The sequence below is a fragment of the Cuculus canorus genome, chromosome 28 (assembly GCF_017976375.1).
Source record: "Cuculus canorus isolate bCucCan1 chromosome 28, bCucCan1.pri, whole genome shotgun sequence".
Taxonomy (NCBI): Eukaryota; Metazoa; Chordata; class Aves; order Cuculiformes; family Cuculidae; genus Cuculus; species Cuculus canorus.
In genome coordinates, this window is record NC_071428.1 from 1,675,104 (window position 1) to 1,696,589 (window position 21,486).

Consider the following 21,486-nt stretch of genomic DNA (forward strand, 5'->3'; position numbering starts at 1 on the left):
GAGAAGGTGGGGGTCTCTGGATCCGGGATGGAGGAGGTGGGGGTCTCTGGATCCGGGATGGAGAAGGTGGGGGTCTCTGGATCCGGGATGGAGAAGGTGGGGGTCTCTGGATCCGGGATGGACGAGGTGGGGGTCTCTGGATCCCGGGATGGAGAAGGTGGGGGTCTCTGGATCCGGGATGGAGAAGGTGGGGGTCTCTGGAGACCGGGATGGAGAAGGTGGGGGTCTCTGGATCCAGGATGGAGAAGGTGGGGGTCTCTGGATCCAGGATGGAGAAGGTGGGGGTCTCTGGATCCCGGGATGGAGGAGGTGGGGGTCTCTGGATCCAGGATGGAGAAGGTGGGGGTCTCTGGATCCCGGGATGGAGGAGGTGGGGGTCTCTGGATCCAGGATGGAGAAGGTGGGGGTCTCTGGATCCGGGATGGAGGAGGTGGGGGTCTCTGGATCCGGGATGGAGAAGGTGGGGGTCTCTGGATCCGGGATGGAGAAGGTGGGGGTCTCTGGATCAGGGATGGAGGAGGTGGGGGTCTCTGGATCCGGGATGGAGAAGGTGGGGGTCTCTGGATCCGGGATGGAGAAGGTGGGGGTCTCTGGATCCGGGATGGAGAAGGTGGGGGTCTCTGGATCCGGGATGGAGAAGGTGGGGGTCTCTGGATCAGGGATGGAGGAGGTGGGGGTCTCTGGATCCGGGATGGAGAAGGTGGGGGTCTCTGGATCCGGGATGGAGAAGGTGGGGGTCTCTGGATCCGGGATGGAGAAGGTGGGGGTCTCTGGATCAGGGATGGAGAAGGTGGGGGTCTCTGGATCCGGGATGGAGCTCTCGGAGGTCCCCGTCCCCCTCCCCCCTCCCAGCGCTCCCAGCACCGCCGCATCGCACTTCCCGGCGCCGCCCCCGAGGCGCAGCAGCCCCGTTCCCCGCCCGTTCCGCCGCGCTGGGCGTTACCGGGACCGCGCAGGAAGCTCCCCCGCCCCCCCGGGCCGGGCCGGGGCGGGTCCGGGGCCATGCACGGCGGCGGGGGCGGCGGGACAGCCCGGCAGCCGAAAGCCCGGGACCGGGAGGGCGATGGAGCCGCGGGGGATGCTCATCCTCCTCATCCTCCTCGCTGCCGGTTCCGGGGCCAACGGGAGCGGCGGAGGTGAGCGGGGACGGGGGGGTCGCGGAGGATGGGGACGAGGGGTTCGGTGGCTGCCAGTCCCGGGCACCGCACAGCGGCGGGGGAGCGGGACCGGGGGGAGCCGGGTGCTCTGGGACCGGGGGATGCTCAGGGACCGGGGGATGCTCGGGGGTCGCGGGGTGCTCGGGGATCAGGGGATACTCGGGGGTCGCGGGGTGCTCGGGGGTCGCGGGGTGCTCGGGGGTCGCGGGATGCTCAGGGACCGGGGGATGCTCGGGGGTCGCGGGATGCTCGGGGGTCGCGGGGTGCTCGGGGATCAGGGGATGCTCGGGGGTCGCGGGGTGCTCGGGGACCGGAGGATGCTCGGGAACCGGGGGATGCTCGGGGACCAGGAGATACTCGGGGATCGCGGGGTGCTCGGGGATCAGGGGATGCTCGGGAAGGGGGGATCCTGGAGGACGGACGGACGGACGGGGGGGGGGGGGGGTCAATGTCCGCAGCACCGCGGAGCAAACGGGGGTCGGGACTGGGGGTCTTGGGATTTTCGGGGGGAGGGGTGTCCCAGGGTTGAGAGGTGTCGCACAACAGCCGAGAGTCGGGAGCGGGGGTCCCGAAGGATGGGGAAGGGGGGCCGCCAGCTTTGGGCACCGGGCAGGAGCCGGGGGTCCGCACCGGGGGTCTCTAACCCACGAGACACTCGGGGACTGAGGGATGCGCAAGGGTGGTGGGATGCTCGAGGACGAGGGGGTCCCGGGGGTCGCAGGATGCCTGGGGACTGGGGGGTTCTGGGGGGAGTGGGGGGCGTCGGTCCGTGTCCACAGCCCCCCGGGAGTCGAGACTGGGGGTCGCGGGATGCTCAGGATGGGGGTGATGCCAGGACAGGGTGGGTAGGGAGTCCTTGTCCCCCCAGCAGCCGGGGGTCAGGACTGGGGGTCACGGGATGCTCAGGGAGACAGGGGTCCCAGGCGGGGGGGGGGGGCATTATGCAGAAGTTGGGGGTCGCAGGATGCTCGAGCTTTGGTCCAGGCATGGGGGGGCCATGGGGAGTGGGGTCTGTGGGGGCACCTCCAGCACTCCAGCCTCCTGTGGGACCCTCAGGAGGGTGGGGGACCCCTGGAGAGCCGTGAGGGGGGGGGGGCGTTGTGGGGGGTGAGGGGCACTGAGTCAGCCGGACGGGCATCCCAGCCCTGCCCGCTCCCCGAGCTCCTTGTACCGGGCTGACGCAAGGGCTGGCAGGGGTCCCTGTCCGTCCGTCCGTCCGTCCGTCCCCCCCACCCACCTCTGGGCATTGTCCCAGCTTTAGGGGGTGCGGCCAAGGGGTGCTCAGGCTGCACTTTGGGGGACACCCAGGAGCTGCTGGGGTGAGCTTGGGTGTCCTCGTTCCCAATCCCCACTGCCCCCCTGCCCTGGCCCGGGGGGGCTGCACGGGGACAGGTGATGGGAGCACAGGGCTCTGGGCTGTGGCGGCAACTGTGGGGCGATGGGGCTGTGAGGGGTGACTGTGGGGTGACAGGTGACCGTGGGGTGATGAGGCTGTAGTAGGTGACCATGGGGTGATGGGTGACTGTGGGGCAATGGGGCTGTGATGGGTGACTGTGGGGTGATGAGGCTGTAGTAGGTGACCATGGGGTGATGGGTGACTGTGGGGCAATGGGGCTGTGATGGGTGGCCATGGGGTTATGGGGCTGTGACAAGTGACCACAGGGTGATGGGTGACCATGGGGTGATGGTGACCATGGGGCAATGGGGCTGTGACAAGTGACCACAGGGTGATGGGTGACCATGGGGTGATGGTGACCATGGGGTGATGGGTGGCCATGGGGTGATGGTGACCATGGGGCAATGGGGCTGTGACAAGTGACCACAGGGTGATGGGTGACCATGGGGTGATGGTGACCATGGGGTGATGGTGACCACAGGGTGATGGGTGGCCATGGGGTGATGGAGTGGTGATGGTTGACTGTGGGGCAATGGAGTGGTGATGGGTGACCATGGGGTGATGGTGACCATGGGGTGATGGGTGACCATGGGGCAATGGAGCTGTGACAAGTGACCACAGGGTAGTGGGTGACCATGGGGCCATGGAGCAGTGATGGGTTACCATGGGGTGATGGGTGACTGTGGGGCAATGGGGCTGTGATGGGTGGCCATGGGGTTATGGGGCTGTGACAAGTGACCACAGGGTGATGGGTGACCATGGGGTGATGGTGACCATGGGGTGATGGGTGGCCATGGGGTGATGGTGACCATGGGGCAATGGGGCTGTGAGAAGTGACCACAGGGTGATGGGTGGCCATGGGGCGATGGAGTGGTGATGGTTGACTGTGGGGCAATGGAGTGGTGATGGGTGACCATGGGGTGATGGTGACCATGGGGTGATGGGTGACCATGGGGCAATGGAGCTGTGACAAGTGATCACCGGGTGATGGGTGACCATGGGGCAATGGAGCAGTGATGGGTGGCCATGGGGTGATGGGTGACCATGGGGCAATGGAACGGTGATGGGTGGCCATGGGGTGATGGGTGGCCATGGGGCAATGGAGCAGTGATGGGTGACCATGGGGTGATGGTGACCATGGGGTGATGGGTGACCATGGGGCAATGGAGCTGTGACAAGTGATCACCGGGTGATGGGTGACCATGGGGCAATGGAGCAGTGATGGGTGGCCATGGGGTGATGGGTGGCCATGGGGCAATGGAGCAGTGATGGGTGGCCATGGGGTGATGGGTGGCCATGGGGCAATGGAACGGTGATGGGTGGCCATGAGGTGATGGGGCTGTGACAGCAACCGTGGGGTGATGGGGCTGTGATGGGTGACCATGGGCTGACAGGTCTGTGACGGGTGAGCGTGGGGTGACAGAGCTCTGATGAATGACCTTGGGGTGCTGGGGATGCGACGGGTGATGGAGCCGTGACCCGGTGGCCGTGTGCCCCGCGCAGGTGACACCTCGCCGCAGCGCCACGCGGAACCGGATCCCTCCTGGCACGTGACCCCCCAGGTCTTGTTGGACAACCGGACACTCAGCCTGGCAGAGGCGACTCAGGTGACCCCCTGGGGTGTCCCCACCGTGCAGGACCTTGGGATGGTGGGGTGGGGGCTGTCCCATGGCCCCTCCGCAGGCAAGACCGCAGCCTCCACGTCCCCTGGCCCCAAATCCCCAGGGATCCCAGCACTCGTGGTCATTGGGGAGGGGGATTCCCAGTACCCCCCCATCCTCTCCCAGTGCTGGGTGGGACTGGACTGGGATCCCCCTCCCCGGCACCCTTTGCGGCGGGACGGAAGGGCTGAGCCCTCCCCGCAGCCGTTGGGAGTCTCTCCAGCGTTTCCGCCGCCCTGCGCGGTGCAGGAAGCGTTGAGGGGCGCAGGGGGGGCCCTCCTCTGTCTGACCCCCCCCCAGCACAATGAGCTGCGGAGGGAGGGGCGCTTCCTGCGGGGCGTGAGGGTGAGGACCTGGGTGGGCAGGAGAGCCCTTCTGTCCCCTCCCTCCGGGTACCCCCCCTGGCAGCACCCCGCGTTCCGGAGGGTGGGGGGACGGGGGGGGGACACACAGCTCGATGCAGGGGTGGGGGTCCCCCTGTAACCTCTGCTTTTGGCAGGGGGGGTTCCCGGCGCATCTGCGGGTCCTGCTGGAGCTGGACGGGACGAGGCTGGAGCTGGAGCTGAAGCAGAACTGGTGAGACTGGGGCTGGCGGGGGGGGGGACACTGGGGTCCCCTCTCCATGAATGGGGCAGCAGGGGGGGTCCTGTGGGGTCCATCTCCATCCATGGTGGACACAGAAGGACGGTCCTTTGCTCTCCTTCTGCATCCGTGGTGCACACGGGGTGGGGGTTTGGGGGACCCTCTCTCCATCTGTGGTGTATGTGGGGTGGGGGTTTTGGGGGACCCTCTCTCCATCTGTGGTGTATGTGGGGTGAGGGTTTTGGGGGACCCTCTCTCCATCTGTGGTGTATGTGGGGTGGGGGTTTTGGGGGACCCTCTCTCCATCCATGGTGCACATGGGGTGGGGGTTTGGGGGACCCTCTCTCCATCCATGGTGGACACAGAAGGACGGTCCTTTGCTCTCCTTCTCCATCCGTGGTGCACACAGGATGGGGGTTTGGGGGACCCTCTCCCCATCTGTGGTGTATGTGGGGTGGGGGTTTTGGGGGACCCTCTCTCCATCTGTGGTGCACACAGAGAGACAGTCCTTTGTTATCCTTCTCCATCCATGGTGCAATTGGGGTGAGGGTTTAGGGGACCCTCTCTTCATCCGTGGTGCACACGGGGTGGGGTTTTGGGGGACCCTCTCTCCCTCCGTGGTGCACACGGGATGGGGTTTTGGGGGACCCTCCATCCCTCTGTGGTGCACACGGGGTGGGGATCCCATCCTCTCCATCTCCATCGCAGGTGAGGAAGGGTCTGGGGGACCCTTTCTCCATCTGTGGTCTACAAGGGGTGGGGGTCTGGGTGCCCTTCTCTCCCTCCGTGGTGCACATAGAATAAGGGTCCCTCGTTCCCCTTCTCCATCCGTGGTCCACCTGACGTGGGGGTTCCAGGGACCCTGTCTTCACTTAGGGTTCACCAGCAGGGTGGGGGACCCAGGGTCCCCCTTTTCCCTCAACTGGAGTGCTCAGAGTGGGGTGAGTGGGGGGTCTCCGCTGTTGGGGTGACGCGTGCCTCTGGCAGGGAGCTGGTGCTGGGCGCCGGGGCGCTGCTCTACTACCTGCCCAACGGCACACGGGTGACGCAGGAGGCGAGCGAGCAGGTGGGTTCCGTGCACACCGTGTCCCTTGTGGTGTCCCCAAGTGGTTCTGGCACCCCAGGGGGACCCCAGACCCCAAGGGGACCCCAGCACCGGGCTGAGTTCCCCCTCTGCTGCAGGAACATTGCTGCTACCAAGGGACGGTGCGAGGTTTCCCCGGCTCTTGGGCCAAGCTCTGCGCCTGCGCCGGGCTCAGGTGAGCCCCCAGCCCCGCTGTCCCCGAGCTCAGCTCCCACCGCGCCGCTCACACCTCCTATCCCCATCCCCAGCGGCCACATCCAGCTCTCGGAGACCAGGAGCTACGAGCTGGAGTCGGATGCTGACGGCTCCCCGGAGCACCGCGTCGCGTACCAGCCGCGAGAGGTCCGGTTGGCACCGCGGGCACGTGGGCACGGCGCCCTGGACCCCGCCAGGCTGGAGACAGAGGAGACAGAGCCTCCCCAGCTGCAGCGGGTAGGTGACCCCCACGTCTTGCCCCACCAACGAGGGTCCCCTCGCCCGCATCCTGACCCCCATCTCCTTCTCCCCAGGGCAAACGGGCGCTGGTGGAGCAGCAGCGCTTCGTGGAGCTGGTGATGGTGGTGGACCACGCTGCGGTGAGTGCTGGGCAGGTGTCCCCACCTTAGGGGCTGCTCTGCTCCCCCGCTGTCCCCCCTGACCCTCAACCTCAACCCCCCCCAGTTCCAGAATTACCCCGACCTGCAGCGCGTACGCACGCGGACTTTGGAAATCGCCAACCAGGTGGATGCGGTGAGTTGTGTCCATGGCATCCTCCACCTCACCCTGGCACTGCTGTGGGGCCGGCGGGGAGGGGGATGTCTGTGACCCCCTGCTGTGTGCCCCCCCAAGTTTTTCCAGCCACTGGGAGTGCGGGTGGCTCTGCTGGCGGTGGAGGTCTGGAGCGAAGGTGACCGGTTTGTGGTGGGCGGCAGCGCTCGGGCTGCGCTGGAGCGGTTCCTGCGTTGGCGCCACGAGGAGCTGCTGCCCCGGCTGCCCCACGACAACGCGCAGCTCCTGACGTGAGTGAGGAACAAGATGGGGGATCCAAGAAAGAGGGACAAAAAGAGAAATAGAATCATGGAATCGTGGAATGGGTTGGGTTGGAAGGGATCTGAAAGATGATGGAATCGTGGAATGGGTTGGGTTGGAAGGGATCTCAAAGATGGTGGAATTGTGGAATGGGTTGGAAGGGATCTCAAAGATGATGGAATCGTGGAATGGGTTGGAAGGGATCTCAAAGATGATGGAATTGTGGAATGGGTTGGAAGGGATCTCAAAGATGATGGAATTGTGGAATGGGTTGGAAGGGATCTCAAAGATGATGGAATTGTGGAATGGGTTGGAAGGGATCTCAAAGATGATGGAATTGTGGAATGGGTTGGGTTGGAAGGGATCTCAAAGATGGTGGAATTGTGGAATGGGTTGGGTTGGAAGGGATCTGAAAGATGATGGAATCGTGGAATGGGTTGGGTTGGAAGGGATCTCAGAGATGGTGGAATTGTGGAATGGGTTGGGTTGGAAGAGATCTCAAAGATGATGGAATCGTGGAATGGGTTTTGTTGGAAGGGATCTCAAAGATCACGGAATTGTAGAATGGGTTTTGTTGGAAGGGACCTCAAAGATCATAGAATCATGGAATGGGTTGGGTTGGAAGGGACCTCAAAGCACATCCAGTTCCACCCCCTGCCATGGGAAGGGACACCTCCCACTGGCTCAGGGGCTCCAAAGCCCCATCCAACCTGGCCTGGAACCCACTGTATTTTTGTAATTGTATTTTTTTGATGGTTAGGAAGAATGTCCCCCCGAGAGCATGTTTTTTATAGCATGTTTTCCTTCAAGCAGTGTTTCTCCAGACTCTGTTCACTCTTCAGAGGTGAGAAAACCTTGTGCTCAGTCTGATCTGTGCTGAACAGACGTGTCTTCTATCATCACCTCTGTTTGCAGCCTTTCCCCGTCTCAAATGCAAGGTCAGGCAGAGCTGGACCCAGCTCCAAATGAGCAAGAGATTTCACCGGTGTGAAGTTGATAATAACATTAAAATGAGTCCTTTGGAATAGGTGTAAGATTTCTGGGAGAATTTATCTGTACACACGTAAACGGGAAATCTCCTCTGCCCCAGCTCTTGTCTGACTGCACGCGATTGATGGAGATGACGCCCTCGTGTTGTCCAGCCCCGATTAAAGGATGTTGGCTTTCTAAAACTCCAAAACAAGCCTTAATGAGTTGACTTGCTGGCCTGGAGGTGTTCAAGATCAGGTTGGATGGGGCTTGGAGCCCCTGAGCCAGTGGGAGGTGTCCCTGCCCATGGCAGGGGGTGGGACTGGATGGACTTTAAGGTCCCTTCCAACCCAAATCATCTCATAGCTCCATGATCCTCACTTGTCATCAACCAGAACCATGAGATCCCATCCCTGGAGGTGTTCAAGACCAGGTTGGATGAGGTTTGGAGCCCCTGAGCCAGTGGGAGGTGTCCCTGCCCATGGCAGAGGGTGGGACTGGATGGACTTTAAGGTCCCTTCCAACCCAAATCATCTCATAGCTCCGTGGTTCTCACTTGTCATCAACCAGAACCATGAGATACCATCCCTGGAGGGGTTCCAGGCCAGGTTGGATGAGGTTTGGAGCCCCTGAGCCAGTGGGAGGTGTCCCTGCCCATGGCAGGGGTGGGACTGGATGGGCTTTGAGGTCCTTTCCAACCGAAATCATCTCATAGCTCCGTGATTCTCACTTGTCATCAACCAGAACACTGAGATCCCATCCCTGGAGGTGTTCCAGGCCAGGTTGGATGAGGTTTGGAGCCTCTGAGCCAGTGGGAGGTGTCCTTGCCCATGTCAGGGGGTGGAACTGGATGGGTTTTGAGGTCACTTCCAACCCAACCCATTCTATATTATGATTTTCGGTCTCATTTGGACGGGGTGACGCGGGGCGTGCATGCAGCACCCCCAACCCTGGGCTCTCTTTCCCTCCCCAGGGGCGCCCGTTTCGAGGACGTCGCCGTTGGGATGGCAACTCAAACCTCCATGTGTTCCCCTACTCGCTCCGGGGGGGTCAGCATGGTGAGTACCCCCTCTTCCCCCCATCCCCTCCCTGCCGGCTCTCTGTGACACCCCTCTGATCCCGTAGGACCACTCCGTCAGCGTCCTCGTGGTCGCCTCCACCGTGGCCCATCAGCTGGGGCACAACCTGGGCATGCGGCACGACGACGCCAAGCGCTTCTGCGACTGCAGCGACCTCCGGCAGGACCGCGGCTGCATCATGGCATCGCCCACGGGGTGAGGGGAAGCGCGCACGGCTTGAGGGGGGCTGGGGATCACAGAATCATAGAATCACCAGGTTGGAAAGGACCCATTGGATCATCGAGTCCAACCATTCCCAACACTCCCTAAACCATGTCCCTCAGCACCTCATCCACCCGTTCCTTAAACACCTCCAGGGAAGGCGACTCGACCCCCTCCCTGGGCAGCTGTTCCAGTGCCCCATGACTCTTTCCGTGAAGAATTTTTCTCTGATATCCAACCTGACCCTCCCTTGGCGGAGCTTCAGGCCATTCCCCCTTGTCCTGTCCTCAGTCACTTGGGAGAAGAGCCCAGCTCCCTCCTCTCCACAACCTCCTTTCAGATAGAGAGTAATAAGGTCTCCCCTCAGCCTCCTCTTCTCCAGGCTAAACACTCCCAGGTCCCTCAGCCGCTCCTCGTCAGACGTTCTCCAGCCCCTCACCAGCTTCGTTGCTCTTCTCTGGACACACTCCAGAGCCTCAACATCCTTCTTGTGGTGAGGGGTCCAGAACTGAACACAGTATTCAAGGTGCGGTCTCACCAGTGCCGAGTCCAGAGGGAGAATCCCCTCCCTGGCCCTGCTGGTGACCCCATTTCTGATCCAAGCCAAGATGCCATTGGCCTTCTTGGCCACCTGGGCACACTGCTGGCTCATGGTCAGTCGCTGTCAACCATTCCCCTCAGGTCCTTCTCCTCCGTGCAGCTCTCCAGCCACTCTTCCCCCAGTCTGTAGCACTGCACAGGGTTGTTGTGCCCCAAGTGCAGGACCCAGCGTTTGCCCTTGTTGAACCTCATCCCATTGGTCTCATCCCATCTCTCCAGCCTGTTCAGATCCCTTTGCAGAGCCTCCCTACCCTCCAGCAGATCCACACTTCCACCCAGCTTAGTGTCACCCGCAAACTTGCTGAGGGTGCACTCGATGCCTTCACCCAGGATGAGCCCCCTCCTCACCTCAGCGACCCCCCCTCTGCTCCGCAGGCTGACGCCGGGCTTGAGCTTCAGCAACTGCAGCCGACAGGAGCTGCAGCGCAGCCTGCGGCGCGGCCAGGGCTGGTGCCTCTCCAACGTCCCCGAGCCCCTGCGCTTGGCTGCAAGTCCCCGCTGCGGGAACGGCTTCGTGGAGCCCGGAGAGAGCTGCGACTGCGGCCTCAGCTTGGTACGGGGGAGCTCTGGGCAGGTTGGGGTCCCCCCTTGAAACCCCTCACCTCATCCTGAGCCCAAGGGTGCCCGTGGCAGAGGTGCAGTGGGGTGCGTGGGGTCCCCTTTGCAAACGCCACTTGTCCTGAGCCTGGGGGTGCAGTGGGGTCCCCCCCTGCAGCCACCCCTTCCTTCGTCCTGAGCTCACGGCTGCTCATGCCGTGGGGGGCAGTGGGGGGCTTTGGGGTCCTCCTTGCAGAGTCACGCCTTGTCCTGAGCTCGAGGTTGCTGTGGGGTCCCCTCTGCAGCCCCCCCTTGTCCTGATCCCAGGGCTGCCCACACCATGGCTTTGCTTGTGGGGTGCAATGGGGTCCCCCCTGCAGCCCCCTCTTTGTCCTGAGCTTGAGGTTACTCTGGGGTCCCCCCTGCACCCCCTCCTTGTCCTGAGCTTGAGGTTACTCTGGGGTCCCCCCTGCACCCCCTCCTTGTTCTGAGCTCTGGGTTTCTGTGGGGTCCCCCCTGCACCCCACTCTTGTCCTGAGCTCCGTGTTTCTGTGGGGTCCCCCCTGCATCCCCTCCTTTGTCCTGAGCTCGAGGTTACTCTGGGGTCCCCCCTGCGCCCCCTCCTTGTCCTGAGCTTGAGGTTACTCCCACACCATGGCTTTGCTTGTGGGGTGCAATGGGATCCCCCCGTGCAGCTCCCCCTTGTCCTGAGCTCGAGGTCTCTGTGGGGTCCCCCCTGCAACCCCCTCCTTGTCCTGAGCTCGAGGTTGCTCTGGGGTCCCCCCTGCACCCCCCCTCATCCCGGCTTCCCATGCCATGGCTGTGGGGGTGCTGTGTCCCCCCTGCACCCCCCCCTCACCCCGGCTTCCCATACCATGGCTGTGGGGGTGCTGTGTCCCCCCTTCACCCCCCCCCTCATCCCGGCTTTCCATGCCATGGCTGTGGGGGTGCTGTGTCCCCCCTTCACCCCCCCTCATCCTGGCTTCCCATGCCATGGCTGTGGGGGTGCTGTGTCCCCCCTTCACCCCCCCTCATCCTGGCTTCCCATGCCATGGCTGTGGGGGTGCTGTGTCCCCCCTGCCCCCCCCCCTCATCCCGGCTGCCCATGCCATGGCTGTGGGGGTGCTGTGTCCCCCCTGCCCCCCCCTCACCGCAGCCCCTCTCCCCGCAGGAATGCACCGATCCCTGCTGCAACAGCACCTCGTGCCAGCTGCTGCCCGGTGCCGCGTGCGCCGCAGGCGACGCCTGCTGCCAGGACTGCCAGGTTTGTGCCTACACTTTCACCCCTCCAGCCACTCCCTGGGGTGTTTTTTTTGGGGGGATCCCTGCTCACCTGACCGTACCCCTCTTCCCAGTTGCTCCCTGCTGGCCACCCCTGCCGCGAGCCGCTGGGCGAGTGTGACCTGCCGGAATTCTGCGACGGCGTCTCACCGCGATGCCCGCCCGACGCTTTCGTGCAGGACGGGCAGCCCTGCGCCGGCAAGCGGGCGCGCTGCTACGGCGGCGCCTGTGCCACCTACGAGGGGCAGTGCCAGCAGCTGCTGGGGCCGGGTAGGAGGAGGAGGAGGAGAGTTTAGGGGGTGCTGGGGGACGGGGGGGTTGGGGGACGCTGAGCTCTCTGCTACCCCTTCTGCAGGTGCCGCACCCGTCTCCAGCGCCTGCATGGTCGCCCTCAACGCCAGAGGGGATGAACGTGGTCACTGCGGGCGGATCGCCAACGGCTCCTACACCGCCTGTGCCCAGCAGTGAGTGCTGTCCCCCCCAATTTGGTTCCCCCCACCATTGCTGTTTTCCATCCATTCATCACCCTCTTCCCCCCTTCTTTGCTCTTTTTCCCCCATCTTTACTCTTTCCCCCTCATCTTTACTCTTTCCCCCTCATCTTTACTCTTTCCCCCTCATCGTTCCTCTTTTCCCCCTCATCTTTACTCTTTCCTCCTCATCTTTTCTCTTTCCCCCTCATCTTTACTCTTTCCCCCCATCTTTGTTCTTTTCACCCCGTCTTTACTCTTTTCCCCATCGCTGTTTTGCCCCCATCGCCGTTTCCACCCCATTGTGCTTTTCCCCCCCCATCATCACCCTTTTCTCCCTCACCGCCTGCTTCCCCCCATCCTCCCCGTTCCCCCGTCACCCTCTTCATCCCATCATCACCCTCTTCATCCCATCATCACCCTCCTCACCCTCTCCCCCATCATCACCTTTTCCCCCCCATCACCCTTTTCCCATCGCACTTTCTCCCCATCATCACCATCATGTTCCCCCCACTGCCCTTTATCCCCCACCCATCACTGCATCCCCCATCATCACCGCGTCCCCCCCATCATCATCACTGTCTCCCCATCATCACCGCGTCCCCCATCATCACCGCATCCCCCCATCATCATCACTGTGTCTCCCCATCATCACCGCGTCCCCCCCATCATCACCGCATCTCCCCATCATCATCACTGCGTCTCCCCATCATCACCGCGTCCCCCCCATCATCACTGCGTCCCCCCCCATCATCCTCACCCCGTCCCCCCATCATCACCCCGTCCCCCCCATCATCACTGCGTCCCCCCCCATCATCCTCACCCCGTCCCCCCATCATCACCCCGTCCCCCCATCATCATCACTGTGTCTCCCCATCATCACCGCGTCCCCCATCATCACCGCGTCCCCCCCATCATCATCACTGCGTCTCCCCATCATCATCACTGCGTCTCCCCATCATCCTCACCCCGTCCCCCCATCATCACCCCGTCCCCCCCATCATCATCACTGTCCCCCCATCATCACCGCGTCCCCCATCATCATCACTGTGTCTCCCCCCATCATCACCGCGTCCCCCCATCATCACCGCGTCCCCCCATCATCACCGCGTCTCCCCATCATCACCGCATCCCCCCACCATCACCGTATCCCCCCCATCCTCGTGTTCCCTCCGTCGTTGCCTTCTCCCTCTCTTGCCGTGTCCCCCCACCTCGCCACGTTTCCCCCCATCACCCCCAGTTTAACCCCCCTCCCCCTTTTCCGCAGGGACGCGGGCTGTGGGCTCCTTCAGTGCCAGCGTTCCCCCCCTTCTCCTGGCGCAGCCGCAGGGTCCTGCCAGGGCCCCCCCGTACCCGGGGACGAGGACGTGAGCGACGCATCCATGGTACTGCCCGGCACTGCCTGCGGCGCCGGCAAGGTGAGCGCCAGGGTGGTGGGAAGGGGGATTTTGGGGCGCTCAGACGATGCTGACCCCCTATCCGACCCCCAGGTTTGCCTCCGACACCGCTGCCAGGACGTGGCTGTGTTGGTTGACCGGCAGTGCCAGGACAAGTGCCACGGGCACGGGGTGAGTGCGCTGGCGGAGGGGGAAGTTGGGGGGCAATGAAGGCTCCGTGTCGCCCACCCAGGTGGGGGCTCTGTGGTGAGCCCGGAAAGTTGGGGTGAGGGGAGCAAACCCAGTTTAGGGACCGATCCTCTTTAACATCTTCATCGGCGTTGGGGAATGAAAGGATCAAATGCAACCTCAGTTTGGAGATGACACCAAGCTGGGTGGGAGTGTGGATCTGCCGGAGGGCAGGAAGGCTCTGCAGAGGGGTTGGGACAGGCTGGATCCATGGCCAAAGCCAACGGGATGAGGTTCAACAAGGCCAAGTGTTGGGTCCTGCCCTTGGGTCACAACAACCCCACGCAACCATCCAGGTTTGGGGAAGAGCCACTGGAAAACTGCCCAGTGAAAAACGCCCTGGAGGTGTTGGACAACATGAGCCAACGGTGGCCCAAGTGGCCAAGAAGGCCACCAGCGTCCTGGCTTGGATCAGCCATAGGGTGGCCAGTGGGACCAGGGATGGGATTGTCCTTGAATCCTTGAATCCTGGGTTTGGTTTGGGGATTTTTGCTCCAAGAAAGACCTTGAGGGGCTGGAGCGCATCCAGAGAAGGGAATGGAGCTGGGAAGGGGCTGGAAAACAGGGGTTGTGGGAGCATCCGAGGGCCCTGGGGGTGTTTATTCTGGAGAAGAGGAGGATGAGGGAGACCTCATCGCTCTCCACAACTCCAAGAAAGGAGATTGGAGCCGAGTGGGTGTTGGTCTCTGCTCCCAAGGAACAAGTGATGGGATGAGAGGAAACGGCCTCTCCACTATCCAATTAGATTGGATAACGGGAAAGATTCCTCCATGGAAAGGGTTTTCATGCGTTGGCAGAGATGCTTCCCAGCGCGGTGGCGGTGTCCCCATCCCTGGAGGGCTTCGAAAGCCCTATAAGCTGTGGTGCTTCAGGACACGCTTTGGTGGGCGCAGAGACGTTGGGTTGATGGTCGGACTGGCTGAGCTTTGAGATCTTCTCCCCCGTCACCAATTCGGTGGGGTTTTTTTTTCCCCCCCCCAGGTGTGCAACAACCACGGCCACTGCCACTGCGAGCGCGGTTGGGCCCCCCCGACCTGCGAGAGCGCCGGCGCGGGCGGCAGCCAAGACAGCGGCCCCGTCGCCCCGCTGCGAGGTGAGCGCAGCGCCCGCTGCCACGCACAGAATGGGGCTTTGTGCAGCCGGCGCTGCCGGAGCCGGCGTGGGGTGCAGCGGCCGGCGTTGGGGGGGGGGGGGTTGTATGGGGGTGTCCCTGACGTGCTGCTCTCCACAGGCGGGAGCACGCTGCCCACCGCGCTGCTGCTGAGCGCGCTGCTGGCGCTGGCGCTGGCGCTGGGGCTGCGCTGCGCCCACCGCGCCGGCTTGCACAAACACCTCTGCCAACTCGGCAAAGGCACCTCCTGCCAGTACAGGTAAAACCGCGCCGGCGGGCACAGAGGGAGGGGGGGCACACGCGTCTCGGGGTAAAGCAAGCGCTTGCACACGCGTGTTTGCATGTGCACTCCCGTGGCAGCTGCATGAGGGTTTGCACAATGCATCCTGTGGGGACTGCATGAGGGTTCGCGCGTGCATCCCGTAATGCCTGCGGGGGTGTTTGCACACGCGTCACATGGGAGCTGCACGCATGTTTGCACGCACATCTCGTAGCAGCTGCAGTTTGCATGTGCATCCCACGGCAGCTGCGTGTGCATTTGCACAGCCATGAACACCCCATGGCAGCTGTGTGGGTGTTTGCATGTGCATCCTATGGCAGCTGCGTGTGCATTTGCACACCCTATGGCAGCTCTGTGCATGTTTGCACGTGCATCCCACGGCAGCTGTGTGTGCATTTGCACACCCCATGGCAGCTCTGTGCGTGTTTGCACGTGCATCCTATGGCAGCTGCGTGTGCAATTGGACACCCATGCACACCCCATGGCAGCTGTGTGCGTGTTTGCACGTGCACCCCACGGCTGCTGCGTGTGCATTTGCACAGCCATGAACACCCCATGGCAGCTGTGTGGGTGTTTGCACGTGCATCCCACGGCAGCTGCGTGTGCATTTGCACACCCCATGGCAGCTCTGTGCATGTTTGCACGTGCATCCTTTGGCAGCTGCGTGTGCATTTGCACACCTATGTATACCCCATGGCAGCTGCGTGTGCATTTGCACACCCATGCACGCCCCATGGCAGCTGCGTGCATGTTTGCACGTGCATCCCACAGCAGCTGTGTGTGCATTTGCACACCCAAGCACACATCTTTGCACACATCTTTGCACACGCATCCCCCGATGGTTGCACGCATGTGTCCCCGTCTGGGTGCACATCACCCCGGCGCAGGCAGCAGCCCCTGTCCCGCATCGTCACCCCACGTCACCGTCATCCCACCCCGCATTGTCGCTGCATTTCCCACCGCCGCCTCCCCCCCCCCTCGCCCCCGCTGAGCCCCCCAACTCTTCTCCCCACAGCACCGAGCCCCGGCTCCCATTCCTGGGTCCAGAAGCCCCAGACGGCTGGAGCGGGTAACGTTGCTGCCGGAGCGCAGCCGTGGGGCTGTCCCCGAGCCATCCTGCTTCGCAAGGTGTGCGGCGCTGCGCTGTCCCCCTGCCCGCGCCGTGGGGTGCAGGGGGGTCACCTCCGCCGCTGCCAAGGGGTTCGTTTCTCTTGGGCTTCTGCTGGTGTCGCTTGGGTGCTCTGCTGGGTCCCCCTTCCCTGAGTGCACCGGAGCGAGAGAGGTCTCATCCTGTGTCTCCGCCGCAGGATCTCGCAGCCGGAGCCGCGCTCGGGCAGTCAGGGTCCCCCCGAGCGACCACCGCCGCCGCAGTGGCGCCAGGCCAGGGAGCTGCAGGTCATGCATAGCAGCAAGGTGAGAGCGGGGTGCAGCGATGCAGGGGATGGTGGTGCTGGGGGTGCAGGGGATGGTGGTGCTGGGGATGCAGGGGATGGTGGTGCTGGGGATGCAGGGATGGTGGTACTGGGGGTGCAGGGGATGGTGGTGCTGGGGATGCAGGGGATGGTGGTGCTGGGGATGCAGGGGATGGTGGTACTGGGGATGCAGGGGATGGTGGTGCTGGGGATGCAGGGGATGGTGGTGCTGGGGGTGCTGGGGATGGTGGTACTGGGGATGCAGGGGATGGTGGTGCTGGGGGTGCAGGGGATGGTGGTGCTGGGGATGCAGGGGATGGTGGTACTGGGGGTGCTGGGGATGGTGGTACTGGGGATGCAGGGGATGGTGGTACTGGGGGTGCTGGGGATGGTGGTGCTGGGGATGCAGGGGATGGTGGTGCTGGGGGTGCAGGGGATGGTGGTGCTGGGGATGCAGGGGATGGTGGTGCTGGGGGTGCTGGGGATGGTGGTGCTGGGGGTGCTGGGGATGGTGGTGCTGGGGATGCAGGGGATGGTGGTGCTGGGGATGCAGGGGATGCTGGCGCCATGGGAACGGGTGCTGGTTGCCGTGGGGACCAGGCCCTGGGCTGGTTGTTGCTGAGGAGACAGCCCTGGGTACCAGCTCGGAGCATCCCTCCTGCCGGGGCCGTGGGGTTTGACATGGTGGCACTCGGGGAGAGGAGCAGCCTGGCACAGCCTGGGATGGTGCTGCTGCGGTGCCCTGTGCCACGTTCAGCACCAGTAGCGATGCACTGTGCCACGCTGTGCACTGGTCGCGATGCCCTGTGCCACTCTCAGCAGTGGTCACGATGCCCTGTGCCATTCTCAGCAATGGTCGCGATGCCCTTTGTGCCACTCTCGGCACTGGATGTGATGCCCTGTGCCACTCTCAACACTGGTCGTGATACCCTGTGCCACACTCAGCACTGGTCGCAATGCCCTGTGCCACTTTCAGCACTGTTGTGATGCCCTGTGCCACTCTCAACACTGGTCGCGATGCCCTTTGTGCCTCTCTCAACACTGTCATGATGCCCTGTGCCACTCTCAGCACTGTTGTGATGCCCTGTGCCACACTCAGCACTGGCCGCAATGCCCTGTGCCACCCTCAGCACTGTCGCGATGCCCTGTGCCACCCTCAGCACTGTCACGATGCCCTGTGCCACACTCAGCACTGGTCGCGATGCCCTGTGCCACTCTCAGCAGTGGTCGCAATGCCCTTTGTGCCACTCTCAGCAATGGTCGCAATGCCCTGTGCCACTCTCAGCACTGTTGTGATGCCCTGTGCCACCCTCAGCACTGTCACGATGCCCTGTGCCACACTCAGCACTGGTCGCAATGCCCTTTGTGCCACCCTCAGCACTGTTGTGATGCCCTGTGCCACTCTCAGCAATGGTCGCAATGCCCTGTGCCACCCTCAGCACTGTCACGATGCCCTGTGCCACACTCAGCACTGGTCGCGATGCCCTGTGCCACCCTCAGCACTGTCACGATGCCCTGTGCCACTCTCAGCAGTGGTCTCGATGCCCTTTGCCACTCTCAGCACTGGTTGCAATGCCCTTTGTGCCACTCTCAGCACTGGTCGTGATGCCCTGTGCCACCCTGAGCACTGTTGTGATGCCCTGTGCCACTCTCAGCACTGTCGCGATGCCCTTTGCCACTCTCAGCACTGGTTGCAATGCCCTTTGTGCCACTCTCGGCATTGGTCGTGATGCCCTGTGCCACCCTCAGCACTGTCGCGATGCCCTGTGCCACACTCAGCACTGGTCGCGATACCCTGTGTGCCACTCTCAGCACTGTCGCGATACCCTGTGCCACTCTCAGCACTGTTGTGATGCCCTTTGTGCCACCCTCAGCACTGTCGCGATACCCTGTGCCACTCTCCGCACTGACCGTACGCCCCCAGGCTCCGTGCCAGGCAGTGGCCACCCATGCCAGGGTTGCATGCCCTTTGCCGGGGGGGGGGGGGGGGGTGTTTCTATGCTTCGCAGGGGGCAGGGGTCTCTGCATGCTGCATGCTGCATGGCTGCATGGCGCGCAGCCCCCCTCTCCCTCTCTCCGCAGCCGCCTGCCCAGGCTTTGGCGCGCCCCGATCCACCCTGCCGGCCTCTCCCTCCGGACCCCCCCCCCAAGGTAACGGCAAAACCAGGGAGGGGGGGGGGTCCCACGCTGCATCCCCTCCGGCCGCAACCGCATGCGTGGCTGCGCACCAGCTGCACCTGCAGCCCTTCCCACCTGGAAAAACTCCTTCCCCCCCCCACTTCCCACGCTAGCCCACCTGGCTGTTTCACTAGCCATGCTCTGTCTGCCAGGCCCCCAACTCGGACAGGCCGCCCCCCCCTACACGCCCGCTGCCCGCGGACCCCACGACCCCCAGCACGCAGGTAATGGCATGTGGGGCAGGACAGTGTGCCCCCCCCCCCCGCAGCAAGAGGAGGGGGTTTGTGGGTGTCCCCCCCCCAACCCCAAACACGTTTTGGGGGGGGGGTTCTATATGCCACAGCGTTGACACCCCCTTCCCCATGTTTCTCTGCAGCCCTCAGGTGCAGCCAAGCCCCCCCCCCCACAGCGGCCGCTGCCTGAGGACCCCCTGGGACCCCCACACCCCCTCAGTGAGAGCCCCCCCACGCACCCCTATGTCACTGTGGTTCCATCCCGGTGAGTTGGGGGGGGGGCAGGACTGGGCTGGGAGGGTTGGGGAGAGGGTTGAAAGGGTTAAGGTGGCGGTTTGGGGGGGCAGAAAGTTGAGGGGGGGGTGGAATGGGGTGCTGGGGCTAAATTGGGGGCTCAGGTGGGGGGGCAAAAGGCTGCAGGTGGGGCTAGGTGGGCAGAGGGGGGGGCGAAAAGGGTGGAGGTGGGGACTTGGGGGGTCAGAGTGGGGGGCAGAAAGAAGGAGGGGGGATTTGAGGGGGAAGAAAGGGTGCAGGGGTGGTGTGGGGGGGGCGCAGAATGGGGGTCAGAAAATTAGAGGGGGGATTCGGGGGGCAGAAAGGGTGAAGGTGGGGGCTAAGGGGAGCAGGAGGAGACTGGGGGGGCTGAAAGGGATGCAGGAGTCAGAGTTGGGGGGCAGAAAGGGGTGGAGGTGGAGGTCTGGGGGGGCAAAAAGGGGTGTAGGAGTCAGAGTTGGGGGCTGGGGGGGCAGAAAGGGGTGCAGGAGTCAGAGTGGGGGGCAGAAAGGGGTGGAGGTGGAGGTGGGGGTCGGGGGGGGCAAAAAGGGGTGTAGGAGTCAGAGTTGGGGGGGCAGGGTGGGCGTTGGGGGGGTCTGGGAGCTGCCCCCCCCCCCCCTCATGCCCCCCTCCTCCCCACAGCCCAGCGCCCCCACCGCCGCGGGAGGCCTGAAGCGCGGGGCAACGCCTCCCCACCCCCCCGGACCTTCTCGCCCCATTGTGCCCCCCCAGACCCCAATAAAGGCGCTGTGAGCCGCCCCTCCGCCTCCGCCGCGCCGGGGGGAGGGAGAGGGGGGTCCGGGTGGGGCATAGAACTACAACTCCCAGCAGCCCCTGCGGCGCAGACCGGAAGCGCCGGGCTTCGGGCAGGAAGTGGCACTGGGGCGCGCGCGCCCTCTGGCGGGAGAAGTGGGGGAGGGAGTCACGTGGGAGTAAGTGGGCGGGGTCCTGCGCGCGGGAGTCACGTGGGCGAGGGCGGGAGGGAGGGGCCGTACGCGCCGGCAGGCGGGGGGCGGGGGGGGGGGGGCGCGTGTGCAAGAGCTGTGTGCGCGCACAGGCACGCGTGTGCAAGGGGTGACCCCTGTGCATGGGTACGTGTGCCAGAGCTGCTCCCGTGCAAAGAAACACGTGTGCAAAGAGCTGCCCCCGTGCACAGACATGCTTGTGCAAGAGCTGGCCCTGTGCAAGGGAACATGTGTGTGCAAGAGCTGCCCTGTGTGCACAAGCACATGTGCATATATGCACAGACACGTTTGTGCAGGTGCTGCCCCATGCATGCAGCTACGTGTGCGCAGGAGTTGCCCCTTGTGCACACACACGTGTGCAAGAGCTGCCTGTGTGTACAGACATGTGTGTAAGCTCTGACCCCCTGTGCACGGGAACACGTGTGCAAGAGCTACCCCGTGTGCAAGAGAACACACGTATGCAAGAACTGTCTGTGCACAAATACCCGTGGGCAAGAGTTGCCCCGTTTGCACGGCCGTGTGCAAGTGATGATCCCTGCGGACGGACACACGTGTGCAAGAACTGCCCTGTGTGCAGGCATGCGTGTGCAAGAGGTGACCCCTGTGCACGAACACACGTGGCTGCAGGAGCCCCCCCTGTTTGCACACAAACACACGCGTGTGCCGGAGCCACCGTGTGTGCACAGAGACGTGTCTACAGGAGCCACGTCCGTTTACACACACACACGCGTGTGCAGGACCTGCTCTGTGTGCACGGACCGGCACCGGGTCCCCCCAGGCCCAGCCGGTACCGGTACCGGTGCCGGTGCTGCCCGGTAGGGGCGGGGCAGGGCGGTGGGGAGCACCCGGTGCTACCGGTTCCGAATTACCGGGGCGATGCTGGGGTGCCGGTCCCGGTCCCGGGGCGCCGGTTTCGGTGCTAGAAGTGCCGGGTGGGTCCCGGGGTACCGGTCCCGGGGTGCCAAGTGGGTCCCGGGGTACCGGTCCCGGGATGACGGTGGTCCGGAGGTGCCAGTCCCGGTCCTGGGGTACCGAGGGGTGTCGTGGTCCCGGGATACCGGTACCGGTGCCAGGCGGATCCCGGACTGCCGGTGCCGGTCCTCGAATATCAACCCCGGTGCCATTCCCGGAGTACCGATTGGTCTCGGGGTTCCGGTTCTGGGATACCTTAGGGATGCCGAGTGGATCCCGGGGTACCAATAGCGGTCCTGGAGTACCGGTGGGTGCCAGGTGCGTCCCGGATGGCCCCCAAGATACCGGTGCCGGTCCCGGGATACCTGTCCCTGGTTACCAATCCCGTTCTCGGGATGCCGGGGGGATGGATCCCGAGATACCGGTGCCGGTCCCGGGGTACCAGCCCCGTTCCCGGGGTGCCGGGGGGATCT

The 21,486-nt window shown here is 63.8% G+C and overlaps 1 protein-coding gene across 10 annotated transcripts; it reads left to right on the top strand.

Moving 5' to 3' along the window:
• The first annotated feature begins 796 nt into the window (after nt 1-796).
• On the top strand, nt 797-19,824 carry ADAM15 (ADAM metallopeptidase domain 15). Of its 10 annotated transcripts, XM_054050952.1 has the most exons (25): nt 797-1,136; nt 4,057-4,160; nt 4,714-4,790; nt 5,784-5,862; nt 5,979-6,055; nt 6,129-6,312; nt 6,390-6,455; nt 6,541-6,609; nt 6,709-6,878; nt 8,831-8,915; nt 8,983-9,131; nt 10,113-10,290; nt 11,446-11,538; nt 11,630-11,825; nt 11,911-12,019; nt 13,292-13,442; nt 13,515-13,592; nt 14,631-14,742; nt 14,881-15,019; nt 16,056-16,109; nt 16,348-16,453; nt 18,535-18,603; nt 18,783-18,854; nt 19,007-19,128; nt 19,779-19,824. In XM_054050952.1, exons 1-25 carry the CDS (start codon nt 812-814, stop codon nt 19,807-19,809), a joined length of 2,895 nt encoding a protein of 964 aa, XP_053906927.1. In that variant the 5' UTR covers nt 797-811; the 3' UTR covers nt 19,810-19,824. The 10 variants fall into 10 exon arrangements, 9 of the variants coding, with proteins under 9 accessions (XP_053906927.1, XP_053906929.1, XP_053906928.1 ...); XM_054050954.1 differs by lacking the exon at nt 18,535-18,603; XM_054050953.1 differs by lacking the exon at nt 16,056-16,109.
• The last annotated feature ends 1,662 nt before the right edge of the window (nt 19,825-21,486 follow it).

What these genes read in the sequence shown, in the direction of transcription:
- ADAM15 (XM_054050952.1), top strand. Translation starts at nt 812, where the DNA reads ATGGAGCTCTCGGAGGTCCCCGTCCCCCTCCCCCCTCCCAGCGCTCCC. An exon ending in ATCATGGCATCGCCCACGGG is followed by an intron (nt 9,132 to 10,112) that starts GTGAGGGGAAGC and finishes TCTGCTCCGCAG; the next exon opens with GCTGACGCCGGGCTTGAGCT. An exon ending in CCACGACCCCCAGCACGCAG is followed by an intron (nt 18,855 to 19,006) that starts GTAATGGCATGT and finishes GTTTCTCTGCAG; the next exon opens with CCCTCAGGTGCAGCCAAGCC.